General features: G+C 37.2%; 1 protein-coding gene across 1 annotated transcript in view; it reads right to left on the reverse strand.

The window, feature by feature from the left end:
- The window catches only part of LOC150090782 (tyrosine-protein kinase Btk-like), a 118,452-nt gene that overhangs the window by 83,115 nt on the left and 15,697 nt on the right, over window positions 1–19,640 (reverse strand). Inside the window, exon 4 of the mRNA XM_090372160.1 lies at window positions 1,684–1,875. Within this exon, the coding sequence (XP_090228286.1) occupies window positions 1,684–1,875 (192 nt within the window). The remainder of the gene's footprint in view (window positions 1–1,683; window positions 1,876–19,640) is intronic.

Genomic DNA, 19,640 nt, shown 5'->3' on the forward strand with positions numbered 1-19,640 from the left:
TGTAATGACCAAGGGGAAATCAAAAAAGTTAGCTACATAGAAAACTTCGCTATATGGGAAGTTTGTTAAAGAGAGGTCTGACTGTATACAAATAAACAAAACTGAAAATTATTACCACTGTTGCATAACATTGAAAAAACCCTAATAACAATCTAGACAAGAGCAAAATTCAAAGAATGCTAATAAATTTAACATTTTTCATCAATCCTTTTGTTTATTAACTGATTTTTATCTAAACTTTGTAACAGATGGGACTAGCCACGCAAAAGCACTAGGCACTATATTTTTATAGTTTTATGAAAATAATAATTTTGCTTTGTTTTAAATAAAGATGCAATCAGCACATATTGGAAAGGAAATATAAATAAAGAACAAAATTAGAAAATGCACCTTTTTCAACTATTTCTTGATTTTATCCCAAATGAGTAAATGGTGTATAAAATATACCATATGCCCATTCTTGGAATTTTTTTTTTTTTTTTTTTTTGCTGTGCCTGCTTGAGGAATCAAAATATTTGGTTCGTTAAAATTTAAAGTTATATATTAAACTATCCAAGTGCTAAAGTACTAAGGACATCAACAACAAAAAAAAGGGGGGGGGACATTCTAAATTTACACTATGCTCAAAAAATACCACAATGTAAATACTAAAATTTACATACAAGATTTTAAACAGCAGCACTAACAGAGGAAGTATAATATGGTTATGGAACAGTTCAATTTATGAGAGCCAGCAATCTAATAGCAGGAAATAAATGGTACACAACTACTTTACTTCATGAAAATGAAGCAAAATAGTTTTTGTTGTTGATTAAAACTGCATGCCAGGTAGTTACATAACTATAACAATACTGTAAGTATAACTAGAGAGAAATGTAATATAGACTGCATTATTAAAATAGGCAATAACTTATTATCCATGATGATTTTATAAGTAATCATTATGCAAATAGCATATATTCTTTTATTGGTCTTCTTCTTTGCTGAGTGAAAAACCAACCCTCCCCTATGACCAACTAACTCAGCTTCAGTGTGAAAAAAGAAACCTAGGCCTTTTCCACATCACATAGCATACAAGAATGCAGCTATAACCCATTGTGGTATGGCTGTCTATACCTGAATGCTGCAATTTACTAACTGAGAGTAAATGATCTTATATATTTTGCTTCTTCTTCTACTTTTGGTGCCGTCCCCTACTAGAGGTTGGTGATCACCATGCTGCACTTCTCTCTGTCTTGGGCGAGATGAAATACTAGCCATGGTGATTATTCTTGGGAAGCATAGTGCAGTAGTTTCCACTTGCTTTCTGAATCTTTTGCTTAATGTTAAATTTCAGAGAGAAAAATAAAAGTACTTTCAAATCAACAGTGTAATATATAAACTAAAATTCATTAACTTATTCTAAATCAATAATAATTACTAATCATAAACTAGCGCATTTTCAATCTTGTATCTATAGACTCTATAGGCAATTCTATAAATTATCAAGCTTGATTACCATTTTCCATTATCAATTAACTATTATCAATAATTAATCAGGATTAATCATTGATAATAGTTATAAGTTATAGTTATAATAATAAGCACATGCACAATAAATACATATAACAAAACTAAGTAATTCTATAATGAGATTTAGAAAATGTGTTTTTATAATAATAATTAAAAGAAAATAGAACATACCAGCATTAAGAGGATTATGGGAACCATGATGATTATGGTCACCAGAAGATGAAAGCGTGCCGCGATCAGCAGCTATCAGTGTATTCAGACACCCAGAACCATAACGAGAAATATGCTCACAGCATATCCAGTGTCTTCCTGACCAAATTCCTGGATGATATTTGTCTGAGAGACACAGATTTTTGGCACATACTAAAAAAAAAAAAAAAAAAAAAAAGTTCAAATAATAATTTTACTTTTACTTCACAATAAATACAATAGTGCCTGCTTTTAATAACAAGCAAAGACACCTTAATTTTTATGTTGTTAATCACAAAAATCAAAGTAATAATTGCACATATCTCAAGGGTTCTTTTGTATGGTTACGTGATCTAATGAATCTTCTAATATTGCAATAATGTGTGGAGGATAATGACAATTTTATTTTAAAGGATATGTTAGAATAGTAAACAATACAATACTTACTGTGAACTGCATCACAGTAAGTACTATATGTTACAACAATATTAAGTGCTGCTAATAAAATGAGCAAGTTTGAACTAAGACATGATATAGCTGACACAAAGCTTCTGTTAACTATATCATATCTTAGTTGTTCAAACTTCAAATTATGTATCTCGGAAAAATAAACAGAAGAGGCGGGGATGATGGATCATATTATTTGTCAAAGGAAGCCTCTGTGCAGACTGCCAGATTCAGAACTAATGCATTTCTGAATTTCTGAACTAATGCATTTTTGATGAAAACACACAAGTATTTTCATCAAAGGGAGAGAGAGCGCTGACTCTCTTTAAAAATTACAGCTGTTAATTACAGGCTCCGAAAAAGCGATAAGTGTTTGCCTTTTTATTTACCTAATTGTTATTTTATATTGTACTTTATACGTAGTCTTATAGTTATAGTTATGTTGGTTATTTTTATTTTTAATTTAGATAAAGAGTTTTTGTAGAGTTTAAATATTTGTAAACCGTTATTTCGTTCAAATCTTGCAGCCATTGTTTTTGTATAGAGTAGTAGGGAATTCAAATTTTTAATTGTGGTAACTAGGCAGCTCTAACGTATAATTATACAGCGTAATACACATCACTGCATTTAGGATTCTATTAGATAGCATAGTATCGACAATTAATTAATTAAATTTATTGATCTTATTAATTTAAAATATCATGCCCCAGACTAGAGCAGCAAAGCAATGGGCACAAAGTGGCAGGAGTGCTGTGACTCGGGGGAGAACTGAAGGGGGCGATTCTCCAATGCATCACAGCCTAAAAAAATGTGCAACTTGTGAAATGTTTGCCGAACTCTCTGGAACAGAACATGATCTAGCCAAGGAGGATGTCTTTGTGTGTGCCAGGTGCAGAGAGTGTCTAGAAATCAGGCATCAACTCAGCGTCTACTGGGCATCTATGAGAGCTTGAGGTGTAGGGTAGATGCCCTTGAAGAAATTAATATGAGGGGCCTGCCAAGCTCTCAGCTGCCCAACTCAATGCCAGAGCTCACTCCTGGGCATCAGGCAACACAACGGTAATCTCTAAGGCAGAATGCGCTGTTCCCAAAGGAACTAGTTATTGTTGGTGACTCTATTGTCAGGGAGATGGGGAATATATTGTATAAAAAGGATAGATGGAACAGGACCAGGGTATGTCTGCCAGGGGCAAAAGTTGATGACATTGTAAGGCATATATCATCTTTTAAAGGCACAAAAAGTGATACTGTTGTACACGTTGGCACCAATGACATTAAAAGTAGGAGATCTGCAGATTTACTTAACAAGTACAGGTCAATGTTGCAAAAAAGTCGTGAGTCAGGATTAAATTTGAAATCGTCTGTAATTCTGCCCAGACACGATAGGAGGGAATATATGATGAGAGCCTTGTCAATCAATTCGGCCCTGGAGGGAATGTGCAAGGTTCAAAGGGTAGAATTTTTTTCAGCGTGGTCTGTGCTTGTTAAAAGGAAAGACTGCTTCTACAGAGATGGGATACACTTAAATAGAAAGGGTGCAAGAATATTTGCTGATGCTATCGAGGCAGTGTTAGGTGAGTCGGAAAACTATTAGCTTGGGGGGGGGGCTTCACAGACTAAAAGGTTAAAAGTAGCCGCAGGCAGAGGTGAAGGTGATTCTTGCACAACTTCTATTAGAATAAGTAGCAACCTGGAGCGAGGGGTACTGGAAGTTTCAGAGACTGATGGCAGTCATCGTGAAACAGGTGGGCATATGGGACGTGTTACGGTAACTAATAATAAGGATAGGTACATGTATACCAATGCTAGAAGTATAGTAAATAAATTTGATGAATTTGAAGTGTTGATCAAGACATCAAAGGCGGATATTATTGGGATATCAGAGACATGGTGTCACACAGATATCAGGAATACAGAATTGGAATTTGGGGAGTACAATGTGTACAGAAAGGATAGATAGGATAGGAATGGAGGAGGTGTTATGCTGTTAATTAAGAAAAAGATAAAATCAAAAGAAGCAACCAGTTGATATAGATGAACAGTGCACTGTTGAGTCAGTTTGGTGTGACATAAGCACTGCGAAAGCAAAAATAAGAGTAGGAGTGTGTTATAGGCCTAATGACTTCAATGAGAACAATGAACAATTGTACAGAGAAATAGAGTGGTCTAGTAAATCAGAATGTCTTATAATGGGGGATTTTAACTTCCCAGATATTGACTGCAACTTGTGCGTTGGTCACTCACACACTAGTAAGACTTTTGTGGATTTATTGGATGATTGTTTTCTGTAGCAGCATGTTCAAGAGGCAACCAGAGAGAGACAGTATTACTCTTGATCTGGTTATCAGCAGTGATCATTCTTGTATTAAGAATTTGCAGATAAAGGAACCACTAGGTGGCAGTGATCACAGTGTACTGATGTGGGATTTACTTGGTTGGTTGGTTATTTGGTTTTTAGGAGCATTAGCAACTAAGGCCATATTGCTCCGGGATATGCGGTGGTCATTCCCTGACCTTTCCGCATCCTCCGTATTTGGTGGTGACGGGCTCGAACCCGGGTCTAATCAAGAAGCATGTGCTACGCACTGCTGCTCCTTCCCACCTGGCTACGGAGGCGCCACGGGATTTACTTAAAGATATAATTATCATCAGAGGTAAAGGAAAGGGTTTTTGCTTCCGTAAAGGTGAGTACAGTGGTCTCAGACAGTTTTTAAATTTTGTACAGTGGGATCAACCGACGATGTTACCAACAGTAAATTCTAAGTGGGAAGGATTCAAGGAATTAATCGTGGATGCTACTAAAAGTTTCATACCTATTAAGAAATATTGTTCAAGGTTTAGGCCTAAATGGTTATCAAATGAACTAATGAGACTCGTGAGAGAGAGAAGAAAAATGCATAGGATGCATATAAATCCTCAATTATCAAGCGACTCAGAAGCCTAAGGCAGATATAAACTAGTCTGTAATCAGGTCACAAAGGAGGTTAGGCAGGTGAAGACAGATTATGAGAAATCTTTGGCAAAAGATGTTAAGAAAAACAGCAAGGATTTCTTTACTTATATAAACTCTAAAAGGAAGGGGATGAATCTGATTGGTCCACTTGATATCAATGGTTCGACTGTTGATGATCCTGCTCAAATAGCAAACAAACTGAATGAGTATTTTGCAACCACATTCACACATGAGGAGTTATTAAGGTTTGAAAATGGCAGAAGATTAACAAATTGTAGCAGGGTGCTTAATGATTTTGTAATAACTGAGAGCAAAGTGGAGGAGAAATTGTTGAAGTTAAACATAAGAAAGGAACCTGGGATGGATCGGATCTATCCAGTTATATTAAATGAAGCGGGAAAGGAAGTAAGCAAACCCTTAGACATAATTATGAGAGTATCCTTGGACTCAGGGGAGGTCTGCACGGACTGGAGATGTGCAATTGTATCCCCAATTCGCAAAGGGGGATTGAAGGGTCACACGAGTAATTACAGACCACTTAGTTTAACTTCTGTTCCAGGTAAAATAATGGAGTCGCTGGTTAAAGATGCATTGCAGGATCATCTAGACAAGACTGCAGCAATAATTCAGACACAGCATAGGTTTGTTAAGGGAAATTCTTTTCTGACAAATTTGATAAGATATTATGATGTGGTTACAAAGGAACTGGATGCAAAAAATAATTTTGATATCATATATTTGGATTTCAGGAAAGTTTTGAGACTGTTGCACATGGAAGACTATTGTACAAACTGGAGCAGAATGGTATTAAGGGTAAATTGCTACAATGGATAAAAGGATGGTTGAGTTGGAGAAGACAGAGGGTGGTAATCAATGGGTGCTGCTCTTCGTGGACTAATGTTATTAGTGGAGTCCCACATGGTTCGGTGTTGGGTCCTCTGTTGTTTTGTATATTTATCAATGATATTGATGAAGGTATATCAGGCTTAGTGTCGAAGTTTGCAATGATACAAAGGTTGGCAGGGTTGTTAATGACAGTAATGGCAGTGTGCTACTGCAACAGGATCTACATAATTTGGGCAGATGGGATAAGAAGTGGCAATTGAAGTTTAACTTTGACAAATGCAAAGTACTGCATATGGGTAGAAGTAACCCCAGAGAAACGTACCAACTGTGTGGTACTACACTTAAGGTGGTAGAAAATGAAAAAGACCTGGGAGTAATTGTGCAGTCAGATAAGAAGTTTTCTGAGCAATGCAGACAGGCTGCCAGGGCAGGTCATGGGGTGTTGTCAATGATATATAAAAATTTTTCTAACAGGGAAAAGCAGGTGATTGTCCCTCTGTATAAGGCAATGGTTTTTTTTTTTTTTTTTTGTAGTTGTTGGTGCATAGGCTTCTGTGGCCATAATGCACCTCCCAAGGTTTTTGCAGTACTTTAATCCAAACCTGAGGCGGGAACTGAACCCGCGATTTGTGGGTTGCCAGGCAATCACTTTACCCACCCGGCTAGCCCATCGGCTAAGGCAATGGTCAGGCCATGCCTTGAGTACTGCATTTGGAAAATTAAATGCACTAGGCATAATCCTTATGGGTTTTGATAATTAACTATATAATATCAGTGTAAATACACCATAGTTAACCCATATATTTGAGCTACGATTGTAGCATAGAAGGCATCGTTTTAAATGTATCTCATAATGTGGTTGCCTTCACAACAAGATAGCTACTATTGAATTACTTCAAATAAATAACGCTTCTCTAGTAGAGAAGACTACTGTTATTTATTTTCAGCGGTACCACCACCCAGACTATCGTTTCGAAGCTTTTTGGCTTCGTCATCAGTGGGCGGGCAGGTACCCAGGTAATACAACAAGCCATCTCAGTTGCGAAGTTATATCCACATTATGAGAGATGCCAGAAGGGTGTGGTGGTAATGTATTTGGAAAATTAAATGCACTAGGCATAATCCTTATGGGTTTTGATAATTAACTATATAATATCAGTGTAAATACACCATAGTTAACCCATATATTTGAGCTACGATTGTAGCGTAGAAGGCATCGTTTTAAATGTATCTCATAATGTGGTTGCCTTCACAACAAGATAGCTACTATTGAATTACTTCAAATAAATAACGCTTCTCTAGTAGAGAAGACTACTGTTATTTATTTTCAGCAGTACCACCACCCAGACGATCGTTTCGAAGCTTTTTGGCTTCGTCATCAGTGGGCGGGCAGGTACCCAGGTAATACAACAAGCCATCTCAGTTGCGAAGTTATATCCACATTATGAGAGATGCCAGAAGGGTGTGGTGGTAATGTATTTGGAAAATTAAATGCACTAGGCATAATCCTTATGGGTTTTGATAATTAACTATATAATATCAGTGTAAATACACCATAGTTAACCCATATATTTGAGCTACGATTGTAGCGTAGAAGGCATCGTTTTAAATGTATCTCATAATGTGGTTGCCTTCACAACAAGATAGCTACTATTGGTACCTGGGTACCTGCCCGCCCACTGATGACGAAGCCAAAAAGCTTCGAAACGATCGTCTGGGTGGTGGTACTGCTGAAAATAAATAACAGTAGTCTTCTCTACTAGAGAAGCGTTATTTATTTGAAGTAATTCAATAGTAGCTATCTTGTTGTGAAGGCAACCACATTATGAGATACATTTAAAACGATGCCTTCTACGCTACAATCGTAGCTCAAATATATGGGTTAACTATGGTGTATTTACACTGATATTATATAGTTAATTATCAAAACCCATAAGGATTATGCCTAGTGCATTTAATTTTCCAAATACATTACCACCACACCCTTCTGGCATCTCTCATAATGTGGATATAACTTCGCAACTGAGATGGCTTGTTGTATTACCTGGGTACCTGCCCGCCCACTGATGACGAAGCCAAAAAGCTTCGAAACGATCGTCTGGGTGGTGGTACTGCTGAAAATAAATAACAGTAGTCTTCTCTACTAGAGAAGCGTTATTTATTTGAAGTAATTCAATAGTAGCTATCTTGTTGTGAAGGCAACCACATTATGAGATACATTTAAAACGATGCCTTCTACGCTACAATCGTAGCTCAAATATATGGGTTAACTATGGTGTATTTACACTGATATTATATAGTTAATTATCAAAACCCATAAGGATTATGCCTAGTGCATTTAATTTTCCAAATACATTACCACCACACCCTTCTGGCATCTCTCATAATGTGGATATAACTTCGCAACTGAGATGGCTTGTTGTATTACCTGGGTACCTGCCCGCCCACTGATGACGAAGCCAAAAAGCTTCGAAACGATCGTCTGGGTGGTGGTACTGCTGAAAATAAATAACAGTAGTCTTCTCTACTAGAGAAGCGTTATTTATTTGAAGTAATTCAATAGTAGCTATCTTGTTGTGAAGGCAACCACATTATGAGATACATTTAAAACGATGCCTTCTACGCTACAATCGTAGCTCAAATATATGGGTTAACTATGGTGTATTTACACTGATATTATATAGTTAATTATCAAAACCCATAAGGATTATGCCTAGTGCATTTAATTTTCCAAATACATTACCACCACACCCTTCTGGCATCTCTCATAATGTGGATATAACTTCGCAACTGAGATGGCTTGTTGTATTACCTGGGTACCTGCCCGCCCACTGATGACGAAGCCAAAAAGCTTCGAAACGATCGTCTGGGTGGTGGTACTGCTGAAAATAAATAACAGTAGTCTTCTCTACTAGAGAAGCGTTATTTATTTGAAGTAATTCAATAGTAGCTATCTTGTTGTGAAGGCAACCACATTATGAGATACATTTAAAACGATGCCTTCTACGCTACAATCGTAGCTCAAATATATGGGTTAACTATGGTGTATTTACACTGATATTATATAGTTAATTATCAAAACCCATAAGGATTATGCCTAGTGCATTTAATTTTCCAAATACATTACCACCACACCCTTCTGGCATCTCTCATAATGTGGATATAACTTCGCAACTGAGATGGCTTGTTGTATTACCTGGGTACCTGCCCGCCCACTGATGACGAAGCCAAAAAGCTTCGAAACGATCGTCTGGGTGGTGGTACTGCTGAAAATAAATAACAGTAGTCTTCTCTACTAGAGAAGCGTTATTTATTTGAAGTAATTCAATAGTAGCTATCTTGTTGTGAAGGCAACCACATTATGAGATACATTTAAAACGATGCCTTCTACGCTACAATCGTAGCTCAAATATATGGGTTAACTATGGTGTATTTACACTGATATTATATAGTTAATTATCAAAACCCATAAGGATTATGCCTAGTGCATTTAATTTTCCAAATACATTACCACCACACCCTTCTGGCATCTCTCATAATGTGGATATAACTTCGCAACTGAGATGGCTTGTTGTATTACCTGGGTACCTGCCCGCCCACTGATGACGAAGCCAAAAAGCTTCGAAACGATCGTCTGGGTGGTGGTACTGCTGAAAATAAATAACAGTAGTCTTCTCTACTAGAGAAGCGTTATTTATTTGAAGTAATTCAATAGTAGCTATCTTGTTGTGAAGGCAACCACATTATGAGATACATTTAAAACGATGCCTTCTACGCTACAATCGTAGCTCAAATATATGGGTTAACTATGGTGTATTTACACTGATATTATATAGTTAATTATCAAAACCCATAAGGATTATGCCTAGTGCATTTAATTTTCCAAATACATTACCACCACACCCTTCTGGCATCTCTCATAATGTGGATATAACTTCGCAACTGAGATGGCTTGTTGTATTACCTGGGTACCTGCTCGCCCACTGATGACGAAGCCAAAAAGCTTCGAAACGATCGTCTGGGTGGTGGTACTGCTGAAAATAAATAACAGTAGTCTTCTCTACTAGAGAAGCGTTATTTATTTGAAGTAATTCAATAGTAGCTATCTTGTTGTGAAGGCAACCACATTATGAGATACATTTAAAACGATGCCTTCTACGCTACAATCGTAGCTCAAATATATGGGTTAACTATGGTGTATTTACACTGATATTATATAGTTAATTATCAAAACCCATAAGGATTATGCCTAGTGCATTTAATTTTCCAAATACATTACCACCACACCCTTCTGGCATCTCTCATAATGTGGATATAACTTCGCAACTGAGATGGCTTGTTGTATTACCTGGGTACCTGCCCGCCCACTGATGACGAAGCCAAAAAGCTTCGAAACGATCGTCTGGGTGGTGGTACTGCTGAAAATAAATAACAGTAGTCTTCTCTACTAGAGAAGCGTTATTTATTTGAAGTAATTCAATAGTAGCTATCTTGTTGTGAAGGCAACCACATTATGAGATACATTTAAAACGATGCCTTCTACGCTACAATCGTAGCTCAAATATATGGGTTAACTATGGTGTATTTACACTGATATTATATAGTTAATTATCAAAACCCATAAGGATTATGCCTAGTGCATTTAATTTTCCAAATACATTACCACCACACCCTTCTGGCATCTCTCATAATGTGGATATAACTTCGCAACTGAGATGGCTTGTTGTATTACCTGGGTACCTGCCCGCCCACTGATGACGAAGCCAAAAAGCTTCGAAACGATCGTCTGGGTGGTGGTACTGCTGAAAATAAATAACAGTAGTCTTCTCTACTAGAGAAGCGTTATTTATTTGAAGTAATTCAATAGTAGCTATCTTGTTGTGAAGGCAACCACATTATGAGATACATTTAAAACGATGCCTTCTACGCTACAATCGTAGCTCAAATATATGGGTTAACTATGGTGTATTTACACTGATATTATATAGTTAATTATCAAAACCCATAAGGATTATGCCTAGTGCATTTAATTTTCCAAATACATTACCACCACACCCTTCTGGCATCTCTCATAATGTGGATATAACTTCGCAACTGAGATGGCTTGTTGTATTACCTGGGTACCTGCCCGCCCACTGATGACGAAGCCAAAAAGCTTCGAAACGATCGTCTGGGTGGTGGTACTGCTGAAAATAAATAACAGTAGTCTTCTCTACTAGAGAAGCGTTATTTATTTGAAGTAATTCAATAGTAGCTATCTTGTTGTGAAGGCAACCACATTATGAGATACATTTAAAACGATGCCTTCTACGCTACAATCGTAGCTCAAATATATGGGTTAACTATGGTGTATTTACACTGATATTATATAGTTAATTATCAAAACCCATAAGGATTATGCCTAGTGCATTTAATTTTCCAAATACATTACCACCACACCCTTCTGGCATCTCTCATAATGTGGATATAACTTCGCAACTGAGATGGCTTGTTGTATTACCTGGGTACCTGCCCGCCCACTGATGACGAAGCCAAAAAGCTTCGAAACGATCGTCTGGGTGGTGGTACTGCTGAAAATAAATAACAGTAGTCTTCTCTACTAGAGAAGCGTTATTTATTTGAAGTAATTCAATAGTAGCTATCTTGTTGTGAAGGCAACCACATTATGAGATACATTTAAAACGATGCCTTCTACGCTACAATCGTAGCTCAAATATATGGGTTAACTATGGTGTATTTACACTGATATTATATAGTTAATTATCAAAACCCATAAGGATTATGCCTAGTGCATTTAATTTTCCAAATACATTACCACCACACCCTTCTGGCATCTCTCATAATGTGGATATAACTTCGCAACTGAGATGGCTTGTTGTATTACCTGGGTACCTGCCCGCCCACTGATGACGAAGCCAAAAAGCTTCGAAACGATCGTCTGGGTGGTGGTACTGCTGAAAATAAATAACAGTAGTCTTCTCTACTAGAGAAGCGTTATTTATTTGAAGTAATTCAATAGTAGCTATCTTGTTGTGAAGGCAACCACATTATGAGATACATTTAAAACGATGCCTTCTACGCTACAATCGTAGCTCAAATATATGGGTTAACTATGGTGTATTTACACTGATATTATATAGTTAATTATCAAAACCCATAAGGATTATGCCTAGTGCATTTAATTTTCCAAATACATTACCACCACACCCTTCTGGCATCTCTCATAATGTGGATATAACTTCGCAACTGAGATGGCTTGTTGTATTACCTGGGTACCTGCCCGCCCACTGATGACGAAGCCAAAAAGCTTCGAAACGATCGTCTGGGTGGTGGTACTGCTGAAAATAAATAACAGTAGTCTTCTCTACTAGAGAAGCGTTATTTATTTGAAGTAATTCAATAGTAGCTATCTTGTTGTGAAGGCAACCACATTATGAGATACATTTAAAACGATGCCTTCTACGCTACAATCGTAGCTCAAATATATGGGTTAACTATGGTGTATTTACACTGATATTATATAGTTAATTATCAAAACCCATAAGGATTATGCCTAGTGCATTTAATTTTCCAAATACATTACCACCACACCCTTCTGGCATCTCTCATAATGTGGATATAACTTCGCAACTGAGATGGCTTGTTGTATTACCTGGGTACCTGCCCGCCCACTGATGACGAAGCCAAAAAGCTTCGAAACGATCGTCTGGGTGGTGGTACTGCTGAAAATAAATAACAGTAGTCTTCTCTACTAGAGAAGCGTTATTTATTTGAAGTAATTCAATAGTAGCTATCTTGTTGTGAAGGCAACCACATTATGAGATACATTTAAAACGATGCCTTCTACGCTACAATCGTAGCTCAAATATATGGGTTAACTATGGTGTATTTACACTGATATTATATAGTTAATTATCAAAACCCATAAGGATTATGCCTAGTGCATTTAATTTTCCAAATACATTACCACCACACCCTTCTGGCATCTCTCATAATGTGGATATAACTTCGCAACTGAGATGGCTTGTTGTATTACCTGGGTACCTGCCCGCCCACTGATGACGAAGCCAAAAAGCTTCGAAACGATCGTCTGGGTGGTGGTACTGCTGAAAATAAATAACAGTAGTCTTCTCTACTAGAGAAGCGTTATTTATTTGAAGTAATTCAATAGTAGCTATCTTGTTGTGAAGGCAACCACATTATGAGATACATTTAAAACGATGCCTTCTACGCTACAATCGTAGCTCAAATATATGGGTTAACTATGGTGTATTTACACTGATATTATATAGTTAATTATCAAAACCCATAAGGATTATGCCTAGTGCATTTAATTTTCCAAATACATTACCACCACACCCTTCTGGCATCTCTCATAATGTGGATATAACTTCGCAACTGAGATGGCTTGTTGTATTACCTGGGTACCTGCCCGCCCACTGATGACGAAGCCAAAAAGCTTCGAAACGATCGTCTGGGTGGTGGTACTGCTGAAAATAAATAACAGTAGTCTTCTCTACTAGAGAAGCGTTATTTATTTGAAGTAATTCAATAGTAGCTATCTTGTTGTGAAGGCAACCACATTATGAGATACATTTAAAACGATGCCTTCTACGCTACAATCGTAGCTCAAATATATGGGTTAACTATGGTGTATTTACACTGATATTATATACTTGAGTACTGCGTACAGGTCTGGACGCCTCATTTTAGGAAGGATGTAGATTTGCTTGAGTGTGTACAGAGAAGGGCAACAAGATTGGTGAGGGGAAGTGAAGGGATTCTCTTACCAAGAGTGGCTTAAGTTCTGCAAATTGCAGTGCTGGAGAGTAGGCACCTGCACAGTGATCTGATTGAGGTGTATAAGGCCTTGATTGGGTTGAGCACGCTGAATTCTGATGGGATCCTTCCACTTTTTCAGATTACGAACCTAAGGGGGCATAAATTGAAATTAAGGAAAGACAGATGTAGAATAGATGTGCGGAAATTTGCCTTTAGCCAGCGGGAGGTTAATTGCTGGAACAAACTTCCATCTGTCATTGTGGAAGTTGATAGGTTAAATAAATTTAAGTTGGAACTAGACAGGCATTTGGAGGGAATGGTGTGATTTTTTTTTTTTTTTTTTGGCTGATGCTGCATAAGCTCATACACTTGCTTTCTTGCATCACATGCCACTACTACTACTAGTATTTCATCAAGTCTGTACAGTGAAAGGTAGTAGGAAGCAAAGGTAAGATACAATTAACATGTTACAGACTGAAAATTACGATGACAAAATCTCCATACACAGGTGTAATGGGTGAGCAAGTGTCGTGTGAGAGATTTTATTCTGCTTCTTACTGATTTGAGCAAATGGGTGGAAAGCTCACTGAGAAGACAAAATTTTTAAATCAACAGATGACTGTTATCAATATCAATATGTTAGGAAAGTAGCAGGGGCAAGAATATTCTGGAGCTATTTATTACTAGTGCTATCCCAATAGCATCGTAGGGTTTAACAGTACAGGAACATTAGCAGAGCATGATCATAAAATGCTAAAATTGATGGTGAGAGAGGTCTCGGTTATTAAATATAGGGACGGGTTTAATTTCAGGAACAGAGCCTATGACAGTGAAAGATGCTACATTATGAGATACATTTAAAACGATGCCTTCTACGCTACAATCGTAGCTCAAATATATGGGTTAACTATGGTGTATTTACACTGATATTATATAGTTAATTATCAAAACCCATAAGGATTATGCCTAGTGCATTTAATTTTCCAAATACATTACCACCACACCCTTCTGGCATCTCTCATAATGTGGATATAACTTCGCAACTGAGATGGCTTGTTGTATTACCTGGGTACCTGCCCGCCCACTGATGACGAAGCCAAAAAGCTTCGAAACGATCGTCTGGGTGGTGGTACTGCTGAAAATAAATAACAGTAGTCTTCTCTACTAGAGAAGCGTTATTTATTTGAAGTAATTCAATAGTAGCTATCTTGTTGTGAAGGCAACCACATTATGAGATACATTTAAAACGATGCCTTCTACGCTACAATCGTAGCTCAAATATATGGGTTAACTATGGTGTATTTACACTGATATTATATACTTGAGTACTGCGTACAGGTCTGGACGCCTCATTTTAGGAAGGATGTAGATTTGCTTGAGTGTGTACAGAGAAGGGCAACAAGATTGGTGAGGGGAAGTGAAGGGATTCTCTTACCAAGAGTGGCTTAAGTTCTGCAAATTGCAGTGCTGGAGAGTAGGCACCTGCACAGTGATCTGATTGAGGTGTATAAGGCCTTGATTGGGTTGAGCACGCTGAATTCTGATGGGATCCTTCCACTTTTTCAGATTACGAACCTAAGGGGGCATAAATTGAAATTAAGGAAAGACAGATGTAGAATAGATGTGCGGAAATTTGCCTTTAGCCAGCGGGAGGTTAATTGCTGGAACAAACTTCCATCTGTCATTGTGGAAGTTGATAGGTTAAATAAATTTAAGTTGGAACTAGACAGGCATTTGGAGGGAATGGTGTGATTTTTTTTTTTTTTTTGGCTGATGCTGCATAAGCTCATACACTTGCTTTCTTGCATCACATGCCACTACTACTACTAGTATTTCATCAAGTCTGTACAGTGAAAGGTAGTAGGAAGCAAAGGTAAGATACAATTAACATGTTACAGACTGAAAATTACGATGACAAAATCTCCATACACAGGTGTAATGGGTGAGCAAGTGTCGTGTGAGAGATTTTATTCTGCTTCTTACTGATTTGAGCAAATGGGTGGAAAGCTCACTGAGAAGACAAAATTTTTAAATCAACAGATGACTGTTATCAATATCAATATGTTAGGAAAGTAGCAGGGGCAAGAATATTCTGGAGCTATTTATTACTAGTGCTATCCCAATAGCATCGTAGGGTTTAACAGTACAGGAACATTAGCAGAGCATGATCATAAAATGCTAAAATTGATGGTGAGAGAGGTCTCGGTTATTAAATATAGGGACGGGTTTAATTTCAGGAACAGAGCCTATGACAGTGAAAGATGCTACATTATGAGATACATTTAAACGATGCCTTCTACGCTACAATCGTAGCTCAAATATATGGGTTAACTATGGTGTATTTACACTGATATTATATAGTTAATTATCAAAACCCATAAGGATTATGCCTAGTGCATTTAATTTTCCAAATACATTACCACCACACCCTTCTGGCATCTCTCATAATGTGGATATAACTTCGCAACTGAGATGGCTTGTTGTATTACCTGGGTACCTGCCCGCCCACTGATGACGAAGCCAAAAAGCTTCGAAACGATCGTCTGGGTGGTGGTACTGCTGAAAATAAATAACAGTAGTCTTCTCTACTAGAGAAGCGTTATTTATTTGAAGTAATTCAATAGTAGCTATCTTGTTGTGAAGGCAACCACATTATGAGATACATTTAAAACGATGCCTTCTACGCTACAATCGTAGCTCAAATATATGGGTTAACTATGGTGTATTTACACTGATATTATATACTTGAGTACTGCGTACAGGTCTGGACGCCTCATTTTAGGAAGGATGTAGATTTGCTTGAGTGTGTACAGAGAAGGGCAACAAGATTGGTGAGGGGAAGTGAAGGGATTCTCTTACCAAGAGTGGCTTAAGTTCTGCAAATTGCAGTGCTGGAGAGTAGGCACCTGCACAGTGATCTGATTGAGGTGTATAAGGCCTTGATTGGGTTGAGCACGCTGAATTCTGATGGGATCCTTCCACTTTTTCAGATTACGAACCTAAGGGGGCATAAATTGAAATTAAGGAAAGACAGATGTAGAATAGATGTGCGGAAATTTGCCTTTAGCCAGCGGGAGGTTAATTGCTGGAACAAACTTCCATCTGTCATTGTGGAAGTTGATAGGTTAAATAAATTTAAGTTGGAACTAGACAGGCATTTGGAGGGAATGGTGTGATTTTTTTTTTTTTTTTTTGGCTGATGCTGCATAAGCTCATACACTTGCTTTCTTGCATCACATGCCACTACTACTACTAGTATTTCATCAAGTCTGTACAGTGAAAGGTAGTAGGAAGCAAAGGTAAGATACAATTAACATGTTACAGACTGAAAATTACGATGACAAAATCTCCATACACAGGTGTAATGGGTGAGCAAGTGTCGTGTGAGAGATTTTATTCTGCTTCTTACTGATTTGAGCAAATGGGTGGAAAGCTCACTGAGAAGACAAAATTTTTAAATCAACAGATGACTGTTATCAATATCAATATGTTAGGAAAGTAGCAGGGGCAAGAATATTCTGGAGCTATTTATTACTAGTGCTATCCCAATAGCATCGTAGGGTTTAACAGTACAGGAACATTAGCAGAGCATGATCATAAAATGCTAAAATTGATGGTGAGAGAGGTCTCGGTTATTAAATATAGGGACGGGTTTAATTTCAGGAACAGAGCCTATGACAGTGAAAGATGCTGCATGGTCTCTACCAACTGAGAAGATACCATTGGTATGGCAAATGCAGGTGAACTGTGCAATAACTTTAAAGTAACTTTAGGAGTGATGTCCCTTACCTTAATCTGGAGAAGGAACAATGCATTCCCAATACATAAAGGTGGTTCCAGGTACAAAGTAATAGGTAGCTACTGACTAGCCAGCCTGACTTTAATGACCGGAAGAATCATGGAGGCACTTAATAAGAATGCAACCCAAGTTATCTAGACAGCAATAGTATTCTCAAGGGAACACAACATAGTTTTTTAAAAGGAAAATTCTGTTTAACTAACCTGATAAACTATTCTAACAGTGTCACTTGCGAGTTGGATAAAGGAAATAACTCTGGTATTGTTTATTTTGATTTAAGCAAAGCAAATTTGACTCAGTCCCTCATGAGTGATTACTATATAAGCTAGAATATGTTTCAGATTATATAGCATAGTCATCCCTTAATACAGCTAAGAATTATACACTTGCAAAGATAGGAAGATTATAATTCCACCATATATGGCATGTGAGACCATGCTTGGAATAATGTATTCAAGTATAAAGCCCACACATTAAAAAAAAAAAAAACTTCCTGAAAAGGTCAAAAAATTAACAATATGGCTGTAAGGTTAGCAAAAAGGTACCCATACAATGAGACATTTTATTAGCTTGGAGAGCAAAATGAGGGTAAAATTTACATGGCATTAAATAATATGTAAGATGAGGAGCATAAATCCAGACTAAGGGGAAGGAAGAGCTGTAAACTGAATTGTAAGAAATCTTTCTTTAGCCAGCAAGTTTTTGAAAATTTTATGGTTCAGAATCTTTCTTTTATAAAAGAAAAATTTTATCCGAGGCTGCATTATAAACTTCCAAACATGTAAAATAGAAAGGAAATAAATGTAATTTTTTTTTTAAAAAATAACTTACACAATTATTAACATGAAATTTTGTGAAATGCACAATATTAATAACTAGGGGAAAAGAGCAGTTAAGAAATTTTCATAAAATGCCAATGTGATGTTAAATTTTTCAAATTGGAGTCTCATAGACACCACATATGTCCTTATGTATCGATCACATGCCATAACTATTTCAGAGTTAAGGAGACTGTTCTGTTAGAATTTGATCATGATGGGTTTTCTAGTCATATCAGTGATTTACACCATGTTGTGCCATTAGGTATTGTCTTACAAACATGTTCATGGGCTGATTTGCACATTGTACAGGCTGCAAAACCTGGAATAACTTTGGGGGGGGGGCTCTACTCCCTCCACTTGAGATCAGCTAACAGCCTAAGCTAAATGGGCTTTTATAAATTCCCCCAGTCTATGACAGGACTCAAATCCAGATCTCTCCAAACAAGTAACAAATGGCAAAACCACTATACTGTCAATAAATATAATATACATCATGGTACACAAAATTTTGACACACAATTTATGTCAATTAAAACCAAATTATTAGTTGAATTTTCATTCAAACCTGGAAAATTCACTAGAGGACAGCAATAAGTCACAGCGCTTTACCTGCTCATGAATCCCACATACTCTTGCAATGACAACAAAGTTGTGCTCACAATCAAGCAGAAGACTTTCTTTTTGGGAGAAATGCATTGTGCTTTTTTCTCCAAAACAATAAGTGTAACTGCTGCACAGAGAAGAATTGGACTTTTATTGAAACTCATTGGGCACCTACAAGAAACACAATACTTCATTTATCCTAGTAGTCTGAAGAGGAAGGCTGAGTAAAAGAATGAAAATACCCTTGCATGGCCAGCGTTCTTTCTCCAGAAAATGTCGAAGCCAGCCTATTCATAATGCAGTGTAATCCAAGAAAGTCAACAAGAAAAGCAGCTCACGAACACAAAATATCTTGGCATTCTGTTCAAAGAATGCTTCAATTAGATTTGAAAATGTTCCCCACGAAGATTATAGAGCTGCATAACATATGTTTACATAAGCTTTCATAAAGAAGATTACATAAGCTTTACAAAAATGATAAGCAGAGAAGACAATTCATCACATGAGCAGAGGAGAATAATGCAGAGTTACACAACACCTGGTTTTCAGATGAAACTTTCAACTCACAGCTGTACCTGCTATGATTCAGAATGGCTTTCTACTGCAGCTCATGATAACTCAGCTTCCCATGGACACCTATTGGTTCATGCACCTGGTTTTCAGATGAAACTTTCAACTCACAGCTGTA

This window comes from Mastigoproctus giganteus, chromosome 1 (assembly GCF_048544385.1).
Source record: "Mastigoproctus giganteus isolate SK-2022 chromosome 1, ASM4854438v1, whole genome shotgun sequence".
Lineage (NCBI taxonomy): Eukaryota > Metazoa > Arthropoda > Arachnida > Uropygi > Thelyphonidae > Mastigoproctus > Mastigoproctus giganteus.